This window comes from Manis pentadactyla, chromosome X (genome assembly GCF_030020395.1).
Source record: "Manis pentadactyla isolate mManPen7 chromosome X, mManPen7.hap1, whole genome shotgun sequence".
NCBI classification, from domain to species: domain Eukaryota; kingdom Metazoa; phylum Chordata; class Mammalia; order Pholidota; family Manidae; genus Manis; species Manis pentadactyla.
Genome location: NC_080038.1, coordinates 132,393,891 through 132,413,866, shown reverse-complemented (window position 1 = coordinate 132,413,866; position 19,976 = coordinate 132,393,891). Strand labels below are relative to the sequence as shown.

At 41.0% G+C, this 19,976-nt stretch overlaps 1 protein-coding gene across 1 annotated transcript; it reads right to left on the bottom strand.

The window, feature by feature from the left end:
• Positions 1 to 18,426: 18,426 nt before the first annotated feature.
• Positions 18,427 to 19,437, bottom strand: LOC118929223 (putative MAGE domain-containing protein MAGEA13P). The gene has a single exon (XM_036919137.2). The coding sequence runs from the start codon at positions 19,435 to 19,437 to the stop codon at positions 18,427 to 18,429; it is 1,011 nt and encodes a 336-aa protein (XP_036775032.2).
• Between the last annotated feature and the right edge of the window lie 539 nt (positions 19,438 to 19,976).

Genomic DNA, 19,976 nt, shown 5'->3' with positions numbered 1-19,976 from the left:
TGGGTTTCATTGGTTGCTTTAAAAAAGTATGGATGGGACTTGAGGGTGAGCATATTAGTTTGCTAGAGATGCCAAAACAAAGTACCACAAACTGGGTGTTTTAAAACAGTAGAAATTTATTGCCTCACAGTTGTGGAGGCTAGAAGTCTGAAGTCATGGTGTCAACAGGGTTGGTTCCTTCTGAGGGCTCTGAGGGACAGTCTGTTCCATACCTCTCTCCTAGCTTCTGGTGACAGCCACCAATCCTTGGCTTGTAGATGGGTCACTCCAATCTCTGCTCCGTCTTTATATAGCATTCAATCTGTGTCTGTCTGCCTTCACATCAGATTCCTTTCTTATAAGGACACCAGTCATTATTGGATTAGAACCCACAATAATGACTTGATTATATCTGCAAACAACCTGTCTTCATGTAAAACCACTTTCACAGGTACTGGGAGTTGGAACCTCAACATATCTTTTGTTGGGGACACAATTCAACCCGTAACAACCCCAAAATACATGTCCTTCTCATGTACAAAATATATTCATCTCATCCCAATATCTGAAAACATCTGAACCCATTCGAACATCAAGTTAAAGTCCAAAATATCTGAAAAACCAACACAAAAAGTCCAAAATCTCATCATCTATATAATTTAAATAAGTTACAGGTAAGACTCTAAGTGTGGTCCATTTTGGGGCAAAATTGCTCTCCCATCTGTAGGCTTGTGAAACCTAGAAAAGAAATTATCTACTTCCAACATACAATTACAGGACAGGAATAAGATAGACATCCTATTCCAAAAGGGAGAAATTGGGAGGAAAAAAAGGGGATTGTTGGTCTAAAGTAAGTTCACAACACTGCTGGACAAATGTTTCAAGGCCTGAAAATAATTCTCTGACTTGATGCTCAGTCCTCTTAGCCCTGGGCAGCAGCCCTACCCTCTGGAAACAACAAGGCAGCAACTCTGCCCCAGACCCATGCTCTCCATGGCCTCTGCATCCATACCTCTGCCCTTGGAGTCATTCTTCCTTCATTTTGAATCCAGGCTAGCAATGCTATGTTGGTGTAATTCTCAAAAACCTTTTCAGTCTTCTGTGAATGGCAATACAAGGTGTCCTATACAATCCAGTGGTGACTGGTGTCTTTGTAAAAATCCACACCATTAGTCACGGAGGGTTCTCCCAGGTCCTTTCTGGATAACCACATGCCTCTTCCTGGCTTTTGCTTATATGGTTGATTAGATCCATAAGGTACATACCTAATCTATTTAGCAAATAGCTGTTCAGCTACATTCTTGGCCTTATTTCCAGATCATGATCTCTGAATAGACTGAGAATTTTCCAAGTCATTAAGAGCTCTTTGCTTTTTGCTTAATAGTTTATTCGTTAATTTATATTTTTGCTCTTGCATTTTAATATCAGCAGTAAGGAGAAATCAGGCTGCATCTTCCACATTTTGCTTAAAAATTTTCTCAGCTAAATATCCAAATTTATAGCTTACAAGTTCTACATTCCACCCAACAGCTTAACACAATTCAAACAAGTTTTCTGCCACTTGTTAATAAGGATTACTTTCCTTCAGTGTTCAATAATGTGTTCATCATTTCCTTCTAAGTCCTCACCAGAAGCACCTTTCACATTCATATTTCTACCAATCTCTCTTAAAGACAATCTAGGCTTTATTAAAATCAATGCCTCAGAATTCTTCCAACCTCTACTCACTACTCAGTTCCAGAGCCGCTTCTAGTATTTTGGTGATTGTTACAGCAGCAACCCACTTTCTGGTACCAAAATCTTTATTAGTTTCCTAAGGCTGTCAAAAGAAAGTGCTACAAACTGAGTAGCTTAGAACAGAAATTTGTTGTTTTACAGTTCCAACACCTAAAGTAAAAGTGTTGGTATTACTGGTTCTTTCTGAATATTCTTGAGGGGGAATGTGCTCCATGCTTCTCTTCTAGCTAAGGTGACAGCTTGCAGTGTTTGGTATTCCAGGAGTTTATAGGTGCATCTCTCCAGTCTCTGTCTTCCTCTTCACGTGGCATTCTCCCTGTGTGTTTGTGCCTTCACATCATTTTTTCCTCTTTTTGTACACCAATCACATTGGGTTAAGACCTACCCTAATGTCTCGATTACATCTAGAAGGACTATTTCCAATTAAGGTCACATTCACAGGCACTGGGGGTTAGGATTTACATGTATCTTTGGGGAGACACAATTCACCCATAACAGGACTATATCAACCCTCTGAAATTATAGGCAAAATGATGAGTTGTGCATATATGAGAGAATTTTCTTGGCAAAAATCCCCATTTCTCCTTTCATCAGATTCTGCAAGGGATCCATACCCAAAAACATTAAGAGCCACTGTCTTCGTGAAAACAGTATTGAACATAATGGCACAAAGGGCACCCTTGACAAAGTTCTGGAGTATTCTTTGAAAGCTGCTATGTGACTTCAGTATGAGTATATAGTATATCCAATTCATGAATCAAGAGTCTCTCCTGTGTAGACTGTAGAAGAGCCAAGTAAGGGAAAATGAAAGCTCTACCAGATTCTTTTAACTGTAGAGGGTGGCTTCAAATGCTTTGGCCTCCCATTCATGGTGAGTAATCATTCCTATTTCCTTACGTATATTCAACATAATACTCCAGCTTCCTGCCTATATAATATGGATGCTGTGATACTTAGCTGTATTGAAAAAAATAAAAATCTTTAAAATTGTAGAATCTTTGCTGATTAGAATGTAATATTGTTTTATGAGCCTCCCCCAACTTAATCTTGGTTATCTTTTATGTCATGTATGTTGGATGACAATTGTTTTACTTCCACAGTATTTTCAAGTTCCAAGAGATTTGTTGAAATAAATGTTTTGATTTAAAACAGCAAGAAACCTTGTAAAAATATATAGCAACCAGACTTGTAGGTATATGATTCAGAATAATTAGGCACAAATTTGTAAGAGTCTGATTTCATACTAATTATGTTTCATGGCAATTATGTTTTAGGCTCTAAGTAGCTAAGTAGCAATTACTTATAGTTTGAAAGGTTGTATTCAATGCAAATATCCATTCCATTAACAATTTAACCCAGTTTGAGCAATTTAACTGGGTTGGTTACAATAATGGTTAAACCAGGCATTCATGTAGATAGTTAAAGTGTGTGCTAATTAGGTTTGCAGATGACACTAACTAGTGAATTTGCTAGTACACTTAAATTGGGATTTTAATTCAAAATGATCGGAATACTTAGAGAAATGATCTTTCAGAAACAGAGAAATTCGATAGATATACTGTAGTTGGCTAGAATGAGTAGCTGACTCCTAGGCTATTTACCTATTTCCTACCTCCAATCCATCCTATCCCTCAAGATTGTCTTTTCCCAAACATAGCTCTGATCATGTTAGTATACTTCTCAAAAATCATCAATGGCTCCCTGTTTCTCAACACTTTAGGTACAAATTCCTCCCTCTGGCATCTAAGGCCTCAACATTTTTTCTTATATCAGCAAGGTTCCCAAATATTTGGAAATTAAACATTTTTACTAACTCATGCTTCAAAAGAAATTATTGAAGGACATTAGAAAATATTTTGAAATGAATGAAAATTTAAATGCAAAATATCAGAATTGATGGGACTCAGCTAAAGCAGTGCTAAGTTGGAAATCTGTGTCATTATATGCTTATATTAGACAGGATAAAGGACCCAATTCAGTATGAGCTTCCACCTTAAGAAACCAAAAAAAAGTAAATTAAACCCAAGGCAAACAGAAGGATACTAATAATAAAGATAAGAGCTGAAATCAATGAAATTGAAATTAGAAAAACAATAAGTAATATCACTGAAACAAACACTGTTTCTTCAAAATGATTAGAGAAGATGAAATATACAGGAATATATATATATTAAAAGACTGTTATAAATCAATGGCTTTGAACACTGTTTAAGTCAGCTTAGATAGCTTACGTTTCTATAACAAGATACCATAAGCCCGCTGTCTTATCAAAAACAGAATTTTATTTTTCACAATTCTGAAGGCTAGAAGTGTGAGATCATGGTACCAGTATGGGTGGGTTCTGGTGACAGCCCTCTTCTGGATTGCAGCCTATTGACTTCTCAGTATCCTGACATGGCAGAGAGATGTAGCTAGCTCACTGGCGTCTTATAAGGGCACTAATCCCATTCATGAGGGCTCCACTTCAGGACCTAATTACCTTCCATAGGCCCCATCCCCAAATACATATGAATTTTAGGGAGACACAGTATTCACTCCATTTCAGATACAGCTTAAAGTATGTGAAACTCTGTGTATAAGAAAAGGATACATGAAACAAGAGTTTGTAGAAAGGGCAAAAATGACAGGACACTTATAATCATATAATGAATAACTATCTTATAATGTAGTAATTTGTAATTATTTAAAAGTGTGGAAGGATCAAATTACATAGATCACTCCACATCACTAATCATCAGGGAAATGCAAATTAAAACCACAATGAGATATCACCTCACACCAGTTAGGATGGCCAATATCCAAAAGACAAAAAACAACATATGCTGGCAAGGATGCAGAGAAAGGGGATCCCACCTACACTGTTGGTGGGAATGTAAATCAGTTCAACCATTGTGGAAAGCAGTATGGAGGTTCCTCAAAAAACTAAAAGTAGAAATACCATTTGACCCATTAATTTCACTTCTTAGAATTTACCCAAAGGAAATAAGATCCCTGATTCAAAAGGACATATGCACCCCTATATTTATCACAGCACTATTTACAATAGCCAAGATATGGAAGCAACCTAGGTGTCCATCAGTAGATGAATGGATAAAGAAGAGGTGGTACATATACACAATGGAATATTATTCAGCCATAAGAAGAAAACAAATCCTACCATTTGCAACAACATGGATGGAGCTGGAGGGTATTATGCTCAGTGAAATAAGCCAGGCAGAGACAGACAAGTACAAATGACTTCACTTATTTGTGAAGTATAAAAACAAAGCAAAACTGAAGGAGCAAAACAGCAGCAGACTTACAGGCTCCAAGAAGGGACTAGTAGTTACCAAAGGGAAGGGATTGGTGAGGGTGGGTGGGGAGTGAGGGAGAAGAGGATTAAGGGACACTATAATTAGCAATCACAATATAGGTAGGTCACAGGGAAGGCAGTACAGCACAGACAAGAAAAGTAATGACTCCATAGCATCTTATTACACTGAAAGTGACTGCAATGGGGGAGGTGAGTACTTGATAATATGGGTGAATACTGAAACCACAATGTTGTTCATTTGAAACCTTCATAAGATTATATATTGATGATATTTTAATTAAAAAATTATAGATCTACAGCAAGTGCATATAAATGAAACAAGGTGATAACATGGGAAAACATTTTAATTTTAGAACAGTTTTAATTTTACAAGGGGGGAAAATGCTAGCTAATAACAAATGGTGCTGGTTAAGAAAATGGTATTGTCAAGATATTGGTGCTTATTAATTTACCTGCATCCTTTTTTTGGAGAATGTGAACCTATATCTTGAAAAGGGAAAAGTAAAAGTATGATAAGGTTATTTCATTGCACAGAAATAATGTCTATATATTTTAGAACTGAAATTCCCTAGGAACACCTTTGGATCAAAATTATTTGTAAAACTCAGGGATGGATTAGTTCCAGAAAGAGGGCCATGGTTCAAAAAAGAAAGAGAAAATACTCACTTGATGAGAGAGGCTGTGTGTTTGTTCCAAGAGAAAGAAAGAAAAGAACAAGGAACAAATAACACAGTGATGAGAAAATTCTAAGCCACACAGATAATATGGAATCACGTCAGTGACCATTAAATGCTTTGTTTGAGCAGTGTGTGAATGAAACCATCTAAATGGTGGAGTTGTTGAGTACAGAAAAAAGTATGTGACATATAGCTAACAACAAAACACATAACATATACAGCAGAGAAGTGTTATCAAAATTATGAATCACAGCACTTTTTGCCTATTTCCTTTATAAAAGATAGTCTTACATTAAGAAACTGTTGATAATAGTTTATGAAATAGAGAATGACAAATGTTCTTACAAATATGTTGCATCAATTGTAGGAAATAATCATGCATTTTCAGGCACAACTTGGGATTAATGCACTAATGACTGAAGAACATATTTTTTAAGTAACTTGATTTATTTATTATGAGCTTGGACAAGAGACATATAAACACTCATAGTAATGAATGTGTTAATTATAATTCCTGCTCCCAAAATTGCTTGTATACTGTCCCTCATGTAAATATTGGATCTAATCACATCATGGAGAATATGAATTACATGTAAATACGATTTTCCTTTTAACATTTAATTTAATAGTTTTTTTTTTGGAGAGAGGGCTTTAAAAAGAAGATAGATTCTTGTCTTTGCAGCATTGTGTTTGAAAGTGTGAGGGTAGCAGATGACTACATATATAGCTTACTATTTGGATTGTCTTTTTTTTTCTTTCCAGCCAAACAAGCAGTTTGGCACACAGAGGCTGGGTAGACTCTGGCAAGAAGTTGATCAGTATTACAAACAAACCATCTAGAGAATGTGTATTTATTTTTGGTAGTAAAAATCACATGTAAAAATATTTATGTTTAGAATTATAGAAGTAATTCGTATGTGTTGCATAAATGTCAAATTTTAAAACCATTAATAAGAAAAGTTTGAAAATCACATTTCCACTAGCAGAGAAAAACATTGTTGGTATTTGGCTATATATTCTCCCTGCCGTATGTATATCTATATTTACATAAATATGTCCTACAGCCTTTCAATCCTGATTTTAATTTGAGTATATTGGAATTTTGGGACATTTGTCATGCCTAGATAATGTAGGTTTCAAATTTGGATTATAGGACTTCTGTTTCTAGCCATGATGGAGCAACAGGAACTGAACTCCTAACTGATATACCTAAAAGTCCAGATGAAATAAAGGAAACAACAATTTTCAGTTTAATGGATATCAGGCCATGGAGGACAGTGACCTCTAAGAAATGGAAAGCAAGTGAAGTAGGTCCTACGATCCCCCAGTTCATTGCCTGGGAAGAAAATGCAGCCCGCAGTGCACAGGGCAGGAGTCTGGACAGTGTCCTTGAGTTGGGATGGAGCTGGGAGGCCAGGGAAGCCAAGGCAGCTGGAATTTACAGGACAGAATGCTAGGCAGGAGATTGCCGCACAGGAGAGCTTTGGAGCTCACATGGGGTTGGGAATAGTTCCTGTTCCCATTAGACTAGAAATCCTCATCATTCATGTGGCAGTAGAGTTCCTGGAGGGTTTCACCTCTGTAGTGACAAGTCAGAGAAGGCCCTCCGAGTGATTGGTGCTGAGAAGCTACTGGGCAAAGGCACTAGCCGAGGCCTCTGCCCAAGAGAGTTCGAAGCAAGGCTGGGAAGGAAGGGAGAGACAGAGACTGGGCTCAGCAGGAAGGAAAAGCCTGTGAGGAATCTGAACAAAATCCTGAGGAGGCGGGGGCATTGCGGGGAAGACAGCCAGGTCCGTGCTGAGAAGGGAGACTAGGCGTGCGGCTAGGAGGACACTGGGCGCCTGTGGCTGGCCAGGCGCGGGGCGGTGAGGGGGAGAGAGCAAGACACAGGAGGGAGGTGTGCGGGGATGCAGCGTCAGGGGCTCCCGAGGTGTAGGCCGTGCTGGAAAGCCCGGCAGCAAAACTGGGATTCAGTGCACCGCGCGGAATGGAGGCCACACGGATAGGTGCCTGAGTGGGGGCGTGATGGGGTCCACGGCCGAGGGAGGCTCTTTAGCACACAGTTTCCCAGGCCGTGCGCCCAGGGAACCTGAGAGTTCTGTGCCTGGAGGACAGGGCCAGTGCGCGTGGTCGGAGCAAGGCAGTGGGCAGGCAGGACTCTGGGCCCACAGTCCCCACTCCCGTCAGCCTGCTCTGCCTTCCTCATGTTCATGGATTGAACTTCTGTTGAAGACTTCAGTTGGAATGCGATGTCTCACATCTAAAATTTTGACAACTGCTATCTACCAGTTAGACATAGGATGCATCATGGAATCTCAGCCTCCAGTTATCTGGGACCTGTAGCCCCTTGTTCTATTTAGGATGAGATATTAGTTACTGCTCAAAACAGATACACTAGGTTAGAGGAGGTAAATGTCTGGGTACTGGCAGGTCTAAGCTTAGGGTTAGATAAAACATGCCAAGAGTAGATTCTTAAAAGGGACCTGAGATACAATATATAACTGTGTATATATATATAATAGCCACAAATACACAGGCACAGGCACAGGGGTGTGTGTGTATGTGTAGTAGCAGTAGTAATAGTATGTATATTGTCTATTAGAATTTCTTAATGAAAAGCTGAAGAGAACAAAATTTGTAACTATTAGCACTTAAGTACTCAGAATTCTTTAGTTTTTCTTCAATTACCATAAGACAACTGACAGTTGGCCACATACCTAAACTCTCTTTGCCAGTGTTTGAGAAAGTGTTATTTCCATGCAGTGTGTATATTAAAATGCTATAACTTAATGGCAATAAATGATTTAAACATTTGTCAAATGAACAAAAAAGTATAGTGCATCTATAGAAAAGCCTATAATTGGCTTTAAAATAATACACAGCAGATTAATGGTAGTTACCTCTGAGGAAAGGGCTGAATTTGGTGGGGGAGTGCTTGTTAAAGGGGAGAATTGTGATTGATTTGTATTTTCACAATGTTTTGCAGTAAGTGCCATTGGTAATTACAATATTTAAAAGCCTGACAACGCAAGGAAGTGCTTAGCCATTAATTAGGTAAAGCAACTGCTAACTTATGCAACAAACAGATCTTGCAATATGAATGGCTTAACACAATGAAAGTTTATTTTTGTGCACGTAAATTCCAGTATGGGTTGGCAGGGACTTTCCGCTCTCAGTTGACTCGGGGATCCATGCTGCTTCCATCTTGTAGCTCTACTATCAACACAGGGGCTCCATGTGTGCTGCTGACTGGCAGAAGCAGCATGGAAATGGCCCACTGGCTCCTGCCTAACTACCTGTGGACCACCCAGGAGGGAGAGAAAGACAAGATGAACATTAGCATTTGTAGTCTCTCACATAAGCAGTCGCCTAGTAGGTGCTCAGTAAAAAAGCAACTATTATAATTTATTATGACAACTTTCTTTAGTTCTTGGAGGAGTCTCTGAGGAGGCCAAATCTGCCTTGAAATTCACCAACTTTTCAAGTGCCTAATATGTGACAGGTGCTCTCAAATACAGGATCACAGCTGGTTTTAAAGGGGTCCTGAAGATGTCAGCAGGGGGTTCCTCACTGCCCTTTGCAATCACCTCTATCATCTGAGTAGCCTGAGAATTCTCCATCCTTATGATGCAAAGTCAAAATCCTGTGAGTCTCTGCTACCCTCCATGACCAAATATTCCCCAACACCCTACAGGTGTCATTCGTCATACTGTAAACCAGGATTGTCCTGTGGGGAAGATAACACACAAGAGGCAGTGGAAGGATGGTTAACTACGTTTTTATTTTCAATCAGAGCCAACACACCCACCAAGGAACCATGGTTCACCTCCTAGGAGGACTCCAAGGCTTTAGGAGTTTAGCCCCTCTAAGTGTCTGTTTGCACAATGATTTCTATGGTGTTCCCTCATTACTGCTTATGAAGGAGGCTTTGGTTTGGGGCCATCTAGGTAAGCTCCTTCATCTGTCAATGTGATCAGTGGCATATATACATCTTATTAGGTATATAATAATACATTGTATTTCAAATAATACATCTTATTAGAATCTTACTGCAAGTATCAGTGTGGTTTCAAAATCCCTAACTTCAGGGTTATATCCCAAGAACCACTAGATTATGTGCAAATCAGACTCATTTGAAAAACAATTCAAGAGTATGAAGATGCCAGGAGGAACACTCACATGTCTAAATGCCTGCCAAAGTGCACTTTTACTTCAAAGGGGCTGTTCTGTCTGGGTTCCAGAAAGAGGGATGGACAGGGAGGGGGCTTCTTCAGGGAGTAAGAATGCTCTATGTTGGAGGAGGCAGGTGATTTGGGGGTTCCACTCGCAGTGAGACAGGGACCATGGGTGTAGTCAGAGTAGGGTGAGGGCCTCTGGAAAAAGACCCCTACCAAAACTCCGTATTAAACAATGAAGCAAAGCCAAAGACCCATTATTTCTCTAAAGTAAAAATATCAAACTAGGAACATAAGCATTCTTCAGTGAGATTAGTTAAAACTAAAAAGCCAAGAGCAACTTGGCCTAAAAGGTTGAATACTCCCCAGATAAAGAAAAGTATCTCAGCACAGCCTATGTTTTCACTGTGTCAATGAGAACATACCGTTTTAAGATTTACTTTACACCTGCTCGAAGGCCCAGCTTATTCAGGAAGAATTCTATCTTAAAACTAAGATTGAATTTTAATTAAACAGACAGTGGATCAGCCCACATTGAAGGCAAGGCAGACAGTCTTGATTAATATGCTTGCAGACAGAAGCTGATATTCTGGAAAAGAATCAAAGCAGTAAAATTCTTGTGTTAAGCTAACTTTGAAGAATAACCCACTGATAAGAAACTTAGTATCTCTTCAAAAATAAACATTTTGGGACCATCTGGCAGGTCTGCATCCCTACCTTTTTGTCTCGCAACCACCTATAAATCCCCTAGACAACGCACCACCCCAGGGTTCTCTTGTCCCCGCTCTGTACTCTCACTTTATTTCTAAACAAAAGCCTGTACCTTGCTCTCCTACCTTGAGTGTTTGCTAAGTTCATTCTTCAACTCTGCAAACAAGAACCCCGGCATCATGTTTGGGGGCTCGCCCGGGATAACTTCGGAGGTGAGTAGTGGCATCCAAGCCTGCCTTTTCTTTCACTGCCCTTATAGAAGGAAGCCGTCTATGGCTCACAACATCGTGTGCTCGTGAGCCACTTAAATGGGACTAGCCTGGCTGCCGATCTCAAAGTCTCAAGCGACAGGCTCCCCTGCTTCTCCCTCAGTGGATCCCCCATCTCCCTTGGGAGCCGGGAATGTCAGCTGAGTGGACGCCAGGATTCCCTTTCCAAGGCATCTCCTTGGATGGAAGGGACTGAGGAAGACCGTGGGCACCTGCGAGAGTCTAGGCTGAGGCTACTCTTCAGCAGCTTCTCAAAGGTCCGCGTGTCTAGAATCAGACCGCGACAGCCCAACTGGGTATCCGTGAGGAGTGTCTCTGACTCCTGTCTCTCTTTCTCTGACTTCCAGCCTGCTTCTTCAGGCTGCCCTGGCCTCTCAGTGAGGCAGGGGGCGTTCCTAACTCTCTCCTAACTTCACCAATTTCACGGCACCCGATGCTCACCACCGCAAGGTAGGAGACCTACGCTTTGCTCTTATTCCTAACTACATGTTGTACTTTTTATCTCATAAAAATGTGTCTGGGCACTCATTAGCTACTTAAAATATGATTAGCATTGGCTACCGGTCTTAAATCTCAAGTGAAAGGTTTCCCGGTTGTCTGCTGCTCTTTGATCCCCCACCTCTGGACGGACGGGAATGTCAGGGAGAGGCTGAGCCGACTTCCTACTTTCCTATCCTAATCTGCGGACTTCGAGGGCAGACTGGACTAGTAGACAGTGGTCCTGGATCTCAGCTCCAGCCGATTGATCCATGGCACTGAGTGAACCTCCGGCTAGGCTACTGCCTATGCGAGAGTCGCAGATGACACCTGACCTCTTGTCTCACAGATCAGATTTCTTACAGTGGGTGACTAGCAGGATAATTCCCAGGCAGTGGCAGAAACTGGTGTTTAAGAGTATAGACACACACACACACCCGCCATTAATGTCCGTGGCAGCCTCTAAATTTTATCTCTGGCCTTGGAAAAAGTTCCCCTGCTCCTCAAAGCAGTCCTCTTAGGCCTGCACCACTTTCTCCTGTGTAATGTAAATGAAGTCTGTGAAGTAATCAAAATGAAACCTGAGCCCAACATGTAAAAGACTGTATTCTATTGACCTAGCTTCCTTAGAGGCAGTCATCCTGGGGCTATGTTATTTCCTTTTCTGCAGCCCCAGGGAAGCGAAACAGGCTTGTGACTCTGACCGCTGCTCAGGCAGCGAGAGCTCACACAGTTCCTGCACTTATTGGACAGGCAGGGGGCTCTCAAGGAATGACTAAAGCTCGTGCAGAGAAAACTAGGAAAACTCCTAGAAGGCATAAAGTAGGAGCACACTGGTAAAGTCCCACTAAATCCAGAGCAAGAGGTGACTCTTGCTGAGTGGGAAGGCAAGAGGGGAGTCAAGGCAAGGTACAGGCCACGCTGCTAAGGAGTGGTTAAATCCAGTAGGCCTGGCAGAGGAGGTGATTAACCACTGTTACCCAGGCTCTAAGGCGAGGGGACGCCCTCACAGAGAAAGGCTGACCAGGTGTTGCACACCTGTCTTTCTCTCTTCCAGATGGGAGCATCCTCTTCAAGGTTAAAGCCAGACATGCCTCTGACTTGCATTCTGAGGAACTGGGAGCAATTTGATCCCCAAACCCTAAAAAAGAAGTGCCTTATCTTCTGCGCACAAGCCTGGCCTCAATACAAACTCTCTGATTAGAGAGGCTTGGCCCCTGAGAGAAGTATACAATATAATAAGGTAATGCAACTAAATTAATTTTGCCACAAGGAAAGAAAATAGTCAAAAGTCCCATGGACTCTACTGCAATATAAAACTGATTTTCTAAATCCTTCTGTTGGAAATCTATTCTACTTATTGGGTTCATCATTATCCTAAAAAATTGGGAGGTTTTTAAAACTAGACTGCCTGAGACAGAAGAAATTTATATTTTGCAGTACAGCCTGGATTTAAATGACTGGTGCTAGGACTGTACTTGCATTTCATTTCCAGCCCCCTGAACACACTCAGTCCCTAGCAGTTCAGAGCCTTCATCGGCCCTGCTAGTCTGGGACCATCCAAACCTTAACCCAGTTATATATAAACTGCTTGCCCTTATAGTATATTCTTGAAAACTGAAGTACTTTTAATCAAATAAGCTAAAAAGAAAGAAGGCAATTGGATATTATTAACTCAAATCTTTGTATCAGTTTATTTGTCTGTGTATATGTTCTTTTATGGAAAGTGTTGCTAACTGTAGTCATTACATCTCAATCTGTATGTTTGTATGTCTAAATGTGTAAATGGAAAATATTTTTCTACCTCCAGATGGTATTAGTAAAAATTGATTTAAAGACAAGCACTTGTAAAAATTGGGCATCCTAAAACTTCCAGAAAATTCTGATAGAAAATACTAAGCATTAATGCTAATTTAAGTTAAACTGAAATGGACATGTCCTTATGGTTATCAGCTGCCTAAATTTACCTAAAGTCATTTAAGTTGATGTTATCTGTTAAATCTTTTGAAAAATGCTTAGAGAGACTTGACTTTGTCTAATGTTTGGTGAAAGTTTTGTGAGCATGGTTGTTAGGAACAAGTAAACTAAGTAAGTGTACCAACTAAACATCTTAATAATAATAGTGTGTTACAGTGTATTACAGTGTGTATACCTACAAATGGCCTGAGAATCTTTGTGGTAACCTAAAACCTTGAAGTTTTGTTAAGTAGACGTATTTTGTGCTTAGTGAGAAATTGTGCTGTAAAGCACATGGTTCCAGAAATTATATAATGTGTTCATAAACTTATCAATCTAAAGAATGCTGGTGTAACAGTTTACAATAGCCTACTTCTCAGTGTTCACTGAAAATTAAGGTACCTAATGGTTTTAAGTTAGAATTAAAACTACTTAAAATAATAAGGAAAATATTTCTGCATGCTAAAGAATGTGTCTTCTGATAAAAGAAGGTAACTTTGTTCTTAAGTACAGCTGTTTATTAAAGAGGGAGAAATCTCAATGTAAAAAGAAAGTTGTAGAAAGTTTGTGGAAGAATTTAGTACGGTCATGCTGTGTGAAATTAAAGCAAATGAGTCTTGATATGAAGTACACAGCAAAATTAGAATTTTGTTTTCTGTTTGTTAAAAGGACAAAGTTTTTTTTGAACTATTTGCTCTTAATGTTGAAAAATTACAGTTTTCTATTTGTTTTATCAAAGCAATTTCTCATGCTTAAAGTCTCAGTGAGTTGCCTGAGTACTTAAAAAAATAAGATCTTAATATTAAAAGGACTAAAAGCTAAGTTTTGCTAACAACTGTGTAACCTTCTGTATTTGCCTTTAAAATATTTTATTGTCATTCTGGTTAAATAGGTAGGTTTCACAGTGACCTATGATTCTATTTAGGCAAGTGCCTTAAAAACTTTCTTCTGACAGCTTCCCAAAATCAATTTCAAAAGGGTGCTTTTACCTCTAGTTAACTCTGATATTTTCCAGAGGGCCCCTGGAACATGTCAGAGGAATTTTTTCTCCTCACTGGGGAAATATTTGGCTAATTTGGCTTATTTATCTGATATATAATTACCTGCTTAATTACCTGGAAAGCATTGTCAAAGGAAATGATGCTAAACTTTGTTATTGAATGTTTTATGTTATAGAAATATCCAAATTTCCTTATGTCAACTGTCTTATGGTAAGCTCTCATTAGATCTTCAAGCACTCTCATTTGTCTTTTGTCATGTATAGTCCGTTTTATTACACCTAAACTAGTAAAGAACTAGATTCCAGCAGAGCAAGTATTAGTTACATAAGATTAAGTAAACTAAGGAAAATAATTTTATGACTTCTTGTCTCAAATGTTGCTAATAAAATGCTTTAAACTTTTTCTCTTAAGCTGACTTACAACAGTTTAGTAAATGACAATGCCTTTGTAAGCAGAATTGAAACATTTATCTTTCTACCTGATCCCTCCAGAATTTAAAACTCTCAGTGAATATTTTTATATTTTATGGCAGTATGTTTATTTGCATAAGTTTAATAAGAATCTGCTTTCCTTGTAACAGGACCAATTAAAAACACTGGTTATATTACCAAGGCTTTAACTGGAATGTCATACCTGAGAGACACATGCATAAACTCAAATATAACCAGACAGCTTTAAGGAACTACGGTTGACTTTATAGAGCCAACAAAGCCCCTTGGAAGACTGGCCTGGTACCTTACTTACAGGGTTCCCAGCAGCCTTACCAGGTGAATAAGGAAGGTCACTTCCTGGCAGGTGCAGGAACCTCAAAATGTATTGGGGACCTCAAGAAGAGAGGAATTCACCCAAATCTACAGGTATTGCAGGAAAAACCTGATGGTAAGTCTGGCTTGGCTTTCTGGCCTTAACAGGCCTTTAAAAGTCCAATCTGAAATTCCTTATGAAAAGTTCCAGCAAAGCACATTTAAAGAACAAAGAACATTTGCTCTTAATGTTGAAAAATTACAAAGAGTTTTCTAATTGTTTTATCAAAGCAGTTTCTCATGCTTAAAGTCTCAGTGAGTTGCCTGAGTACTTAAAAAAATAAGATCTTAATATTAAAAGGACTAAAAGCTAACTTTTGCTAACTTTGCTCTTAATCAATTGCTCTTCTTGCTGCACTTATGCAAATAATCAAGCCAAGTGTTAATTATTGTCTTAATCTGGTTACTTCTAATAAAAATGAGGGTGATTTTAGGGAAAAGTATTGTTCAATAATGCAGCCTTATCTATACTAAATCCTAATACTAGTCATTGGGACATAGACTAAATCCAGAAATCTAGTTTCCCCAAAATATCTGGCTATGATTCTCCAGATGTTTTAGTTTTCTCCCATCATTCTAATTAGAATCTTACTATTCTTAATTCTCATATTTAGCCATGCATTCTTTAATCTCCTTGTCAAGTTTGTTCTTCCAGAATGGAAAATCCAACTCCAGATGTTGCTACTTAACCTAGTAACATGATTTGTTCTATCTTGCCCAGAAGCCATAAGACTGCAAATGGTGATGGTGATGGAAATGGAACTCAAGATAGAAGTGCCCATCTTCCAAGGGCCTCTTGACCGACCAGTGATGGAAACCTAACTGCACCCTTTACTGAGACCCCTCTCAGCATGAAGCAGCCAGAGCAGTCATTCCCCCTTTCCCTAGCAGGAGCTAGGGTCTCCATCTGTAGAGGAGGGAATGAGACAGGGACAGGATGTAGTCAGATAGGGTGAGGGCCTCTGGAAAAAGACCCCTACCAAAACTCCGTATTAAACAATGAAGCAAAGCCAAAGACCCATTATTTCTCTAAAGTAAAAATATCAAACTAGGAACATAAGCATTCTTCAGTGAGATTAGTTAAAACTAAAAAGCCAAGAGCAACTTGGCCTAAAAGTTTGAAAATGCCCCAGATAAAGAAAAGTATCTCAGCATAGCTTATGTTTTCACTGTGTCAATGAGAACATACCATTGTAAGATTTACTTTACACCTGCTCAAAGGCACAGCTTATTCAAGAAGAATTCTACCTTAAAACTAAGATAGCATTTTAATTAAACAGACAGTGGCTCAGCCCACATTGAAGGCAAGGCAGACAGTCTTAATTAATATGCTTGCAGACAGAAGCTGATATTCTGGAAAAGAATCAAAGCAGTAAATTTGTGTTAAGCTAACTTTGAAGAATAACCCACTGATAAGAAACAGTATATCTTCAAAAACATTTTGGGACCATCTGGCAGGTCTGCATTGCTAGCCCTTTGTTTCTCAACTGCCTATAAATCCCCTTAGACAACACACCATCCTGGGGCTCTCTTGTCCCCTCCTGGCGTGAACCAAGAGCTCCGTCCTCTCACTTTATTTCTAAATAAAACCCTCTCCCTGGCTCTCCCTACCTTGAGTGTTTGCTAAATTCATTCCTCAACTCTGCAAACAAGAACCCTGGCATCAGCAGCATGGCACAATCCTCAAAGCAAGTGACGAGCTGGCCAGTAGTCCAGGTTCGAGGTGGACAGCAGGGCTCGTGGAGGAAGACCAGCGGGGGATGTGTCATGCAGGAAAGTGCTTGGACTGGACACAAATGCCAGCACACAGCTGGTGAGCGCTCAAGTTGCCCTGGGGCTCAGGCAGGAGGACCCTAAGTAAAGGCCCACAGTTCCCAAATCATGTTCTCATCATCACTGTCCTTCCTGAGGCCTGCAGTTAGTACCCTGGCCACAGCCCTTGTTTTGTCTGAAAGACATTGTAATGTACTAAGATGGGAAATGAACTGAGACAAGAGGTCTGCCTCAGGCTGGGAGGAGTGGGAACAGCCGGGCCTAGGTGAATTCAGACCAGGGATCTAGTCTCCCTTGACACTTCCTAGACATGTGATGTTGGGCAAATTGCCAAGTGCTATGCACCTTAGGTTCATCATCCGTGAAGTGGGTTTGATAAGTGCTACCTTGTAGGATTGTTGGAATGTATATATGTAAAGTGCCTGGCATTTATTGGATCTTTAGTTAGTAGTAATTTCACATAAGATTTTGACCCCAGATTCTAATATGCTCTCCTCTGGAAGAATATGTGTGTTTTCCATGACACATCTGAGAATACCCATCACTCTAAGACACAAAACACCAGATGAGTCAAAAATGCTTTGTAAATAAAACAGTGGATATATTAATTTGGATATGAGGAAGTCTTCCCCAGCTGAGTGCGCCTCAGAAGTCCTCAAATTTGAGTGAAGGACCAACTTCTCTCCTCCCTCCCAGCTGCTCTTCTATCCGAATTACTATGATCATTCATTTTGCCCCTATCAAAAATCTAGCCCTTGCTTAGAGTTGGCCAGATGATTACACTCAAGATGACCTAATTAAAATGTCCTTTCAATGGAGTGGGCTCTGGCTCTCCCAGGCTGGGCAAAAAGTGCCAGCCTTTGGGTACCACTTCGAAGAAATATCACCCTATTTTCAGAAAATCCTTGCAGACTGCGTGTCCAGCCCACTTTGTTTCTGCACTGTGTTCAGCAGCATGGAGACAAGGATGCACCTTCTGTACCTGCCCCAGGTGGAGATTCTCTCTGGTTTATCCTGCGTCTCAAAGGAACTGCTAAGAGCAGTTTTCCATTCTACATTTTCTTTCACCTCTAAGACACACCTATAAGAACAAAGGAGCCTGTGAGCTGGGTTTTTACACTCTTTAATTAGTCGAGCAAATCCAGGTCTTTATCTTGAATTTTACAAAACAACAGATTAAATGGGATCCAGCAATCCTAGGATAACAATCTGCTACATTTTTTACTCTGATTTCTTGATCTCATCTATTTTATTGCCAGGCTCTTTCGCCTTTCTAAGGAAATTCCTATTCCAATGCATGTTATCCTGTTACAGATCACAAAATAAGATGGAAGGGTCCCAGTTTGTTTCACAGAATGGCAAAATTCTTAAACCTGATAAACAGCAGTAACTATGTGACCAATGTCATTCAAGAAGTAGATTCTGAGGCTAATAAACCTTTTAAGAGGAAGAAATTCAAAAAATACTAAGAAAAAAAAATCTGCAGTTCAGTCCTCCAGTGCTTAGAGACTTGACAGCTCTCTTCAAACACGGAATGGAGGATCTGCTTCAGGCTTCACTCAGTGCAGGAGCTGCTGGACAGGTTGCTGGAACTTTCACTGGTGGCAGTGCTCATAGAGGCTCGCGCTTCCTCATCCCTCAAAGCTTCATCATACAAGGATTGGAAGGAAGTGGGGTCAATTCCACTGACCTTGGAAAGATACTGGAGGACTTTCAACTTGCTGGCTTCTGCGTGGGCCCTCGGCCCCCACAGGAACTCGTAGCGTGGAGGATCGCTGTCGGGCACCTGCTGGTACACCAGGTACTTTTCCTGCACCAAATCTTCGGTGATGAGCTTCCTGGGCTCCCCATAGATGAAATCTTTCTTCCCAGGACACACCGCGATCACATTCAGCACTTGCCAGAGCCTCTCCTCAGAGGCCCAGTTGCCTTCCACGAGGATCACGCCCAGGATGAGTATCAGGAGGCTGGTCTTGGGCCCGCCCTGGTCATCACTCAGCATCCTGCCGTAAGTGAGGTCCGCTGATTTGACAAGCATGTAGGAGTGGCTGGCGGGGTCCACTTCCTTCACTTCAATGCCAAAGACAGTTTCCACGCAGTCACAGACTTTCTTGAAGATCACAGGGAAGTGGTCCTTCTCCTCTCTGATGACATTCTCCAGCATTTCTGCCTTCGTGAAGGGCTCCTTTATTACATATTTGTCACTCAGGAACTGCAGCAAGTCAGCCACCTTGTTGTCTAGCCTATCACTGAGCAAGATCTCAGGATCTGGTGGAGCCTGGGAGGCGCTTGCACCCTCTTTTTGGCTGCTGGAGCCTTCACTGGATTTGATTGATGGACTGGCTGCGACAGCAGTGAGCATGGGTGGAGAACTCTGGGGAACACTTGGTGTCCCAGCAGCAGGCACCACCTTTGCGGTGCCCTGGATCAAAGGCGAGAGAGAGGAGGAGGCAGTCTCCTCCTCCTCAGCTACAGGAACCTGTGCAGCCACTGGGATGTGAGTCTCTCCTGGGGCCTCAGGGTCTACTTCAAGCTTGCAGCACTGACTCTTGGGTCTGTGAAGCATGATGACTTGTGGATAGCAGGCAGGAGTCTGGTCAGGTGGGCGGTGGGAGCCAACCGGCCTGAGCAGGAGAGAGAGAGAGAAACTCGACCTTGTCAGCTCTGACAAAGACCATCGTAACAGGTCTTCCCTTAGTGCTCTAGGGGTCTCCTATCTTCCTGACTGGCCTGTCATCTGTAGGACGACGGAAAAAAGCTCCCCGAGGTACACCCAGCTAGCATGCTTTCAGGTTTCAGGGAGGATGGTGTAGGGTGTGTGAGGTCAGGCACTCTGGTGTTCCCTGTTCTGGGGTGGGTGCAGCCCTTGGTAGATTGTCAAGGTCCTCACCTCAACTCACTTCTGGCTCTGCCTGGGCTTCCTCTGCTCTGCTGACCTGAGGACACCTTTCCTCAAGCCAAGCCCTCTTCCCTGGTGTTACCTGAGCCCCTGTGAGAGAAGCTGAGGGGGCACCTCAGGCTGCAAGCTACAATCACAGTCCTGGCCCCCAAGCACTGACAGGACAGGGAGGGCTTTGATGTCTCCAATGTTTTGGGGTAGAGAGT

Coding starts and splice junctions, on each gene's coding strand:
- LOC118929223 (XM_036919137.2), bottom strand. CDS start 19,437: ATGCTTCACAGACCCAAGAGTCAGTGCTGCAAGCTTGAAGTAGACCCT.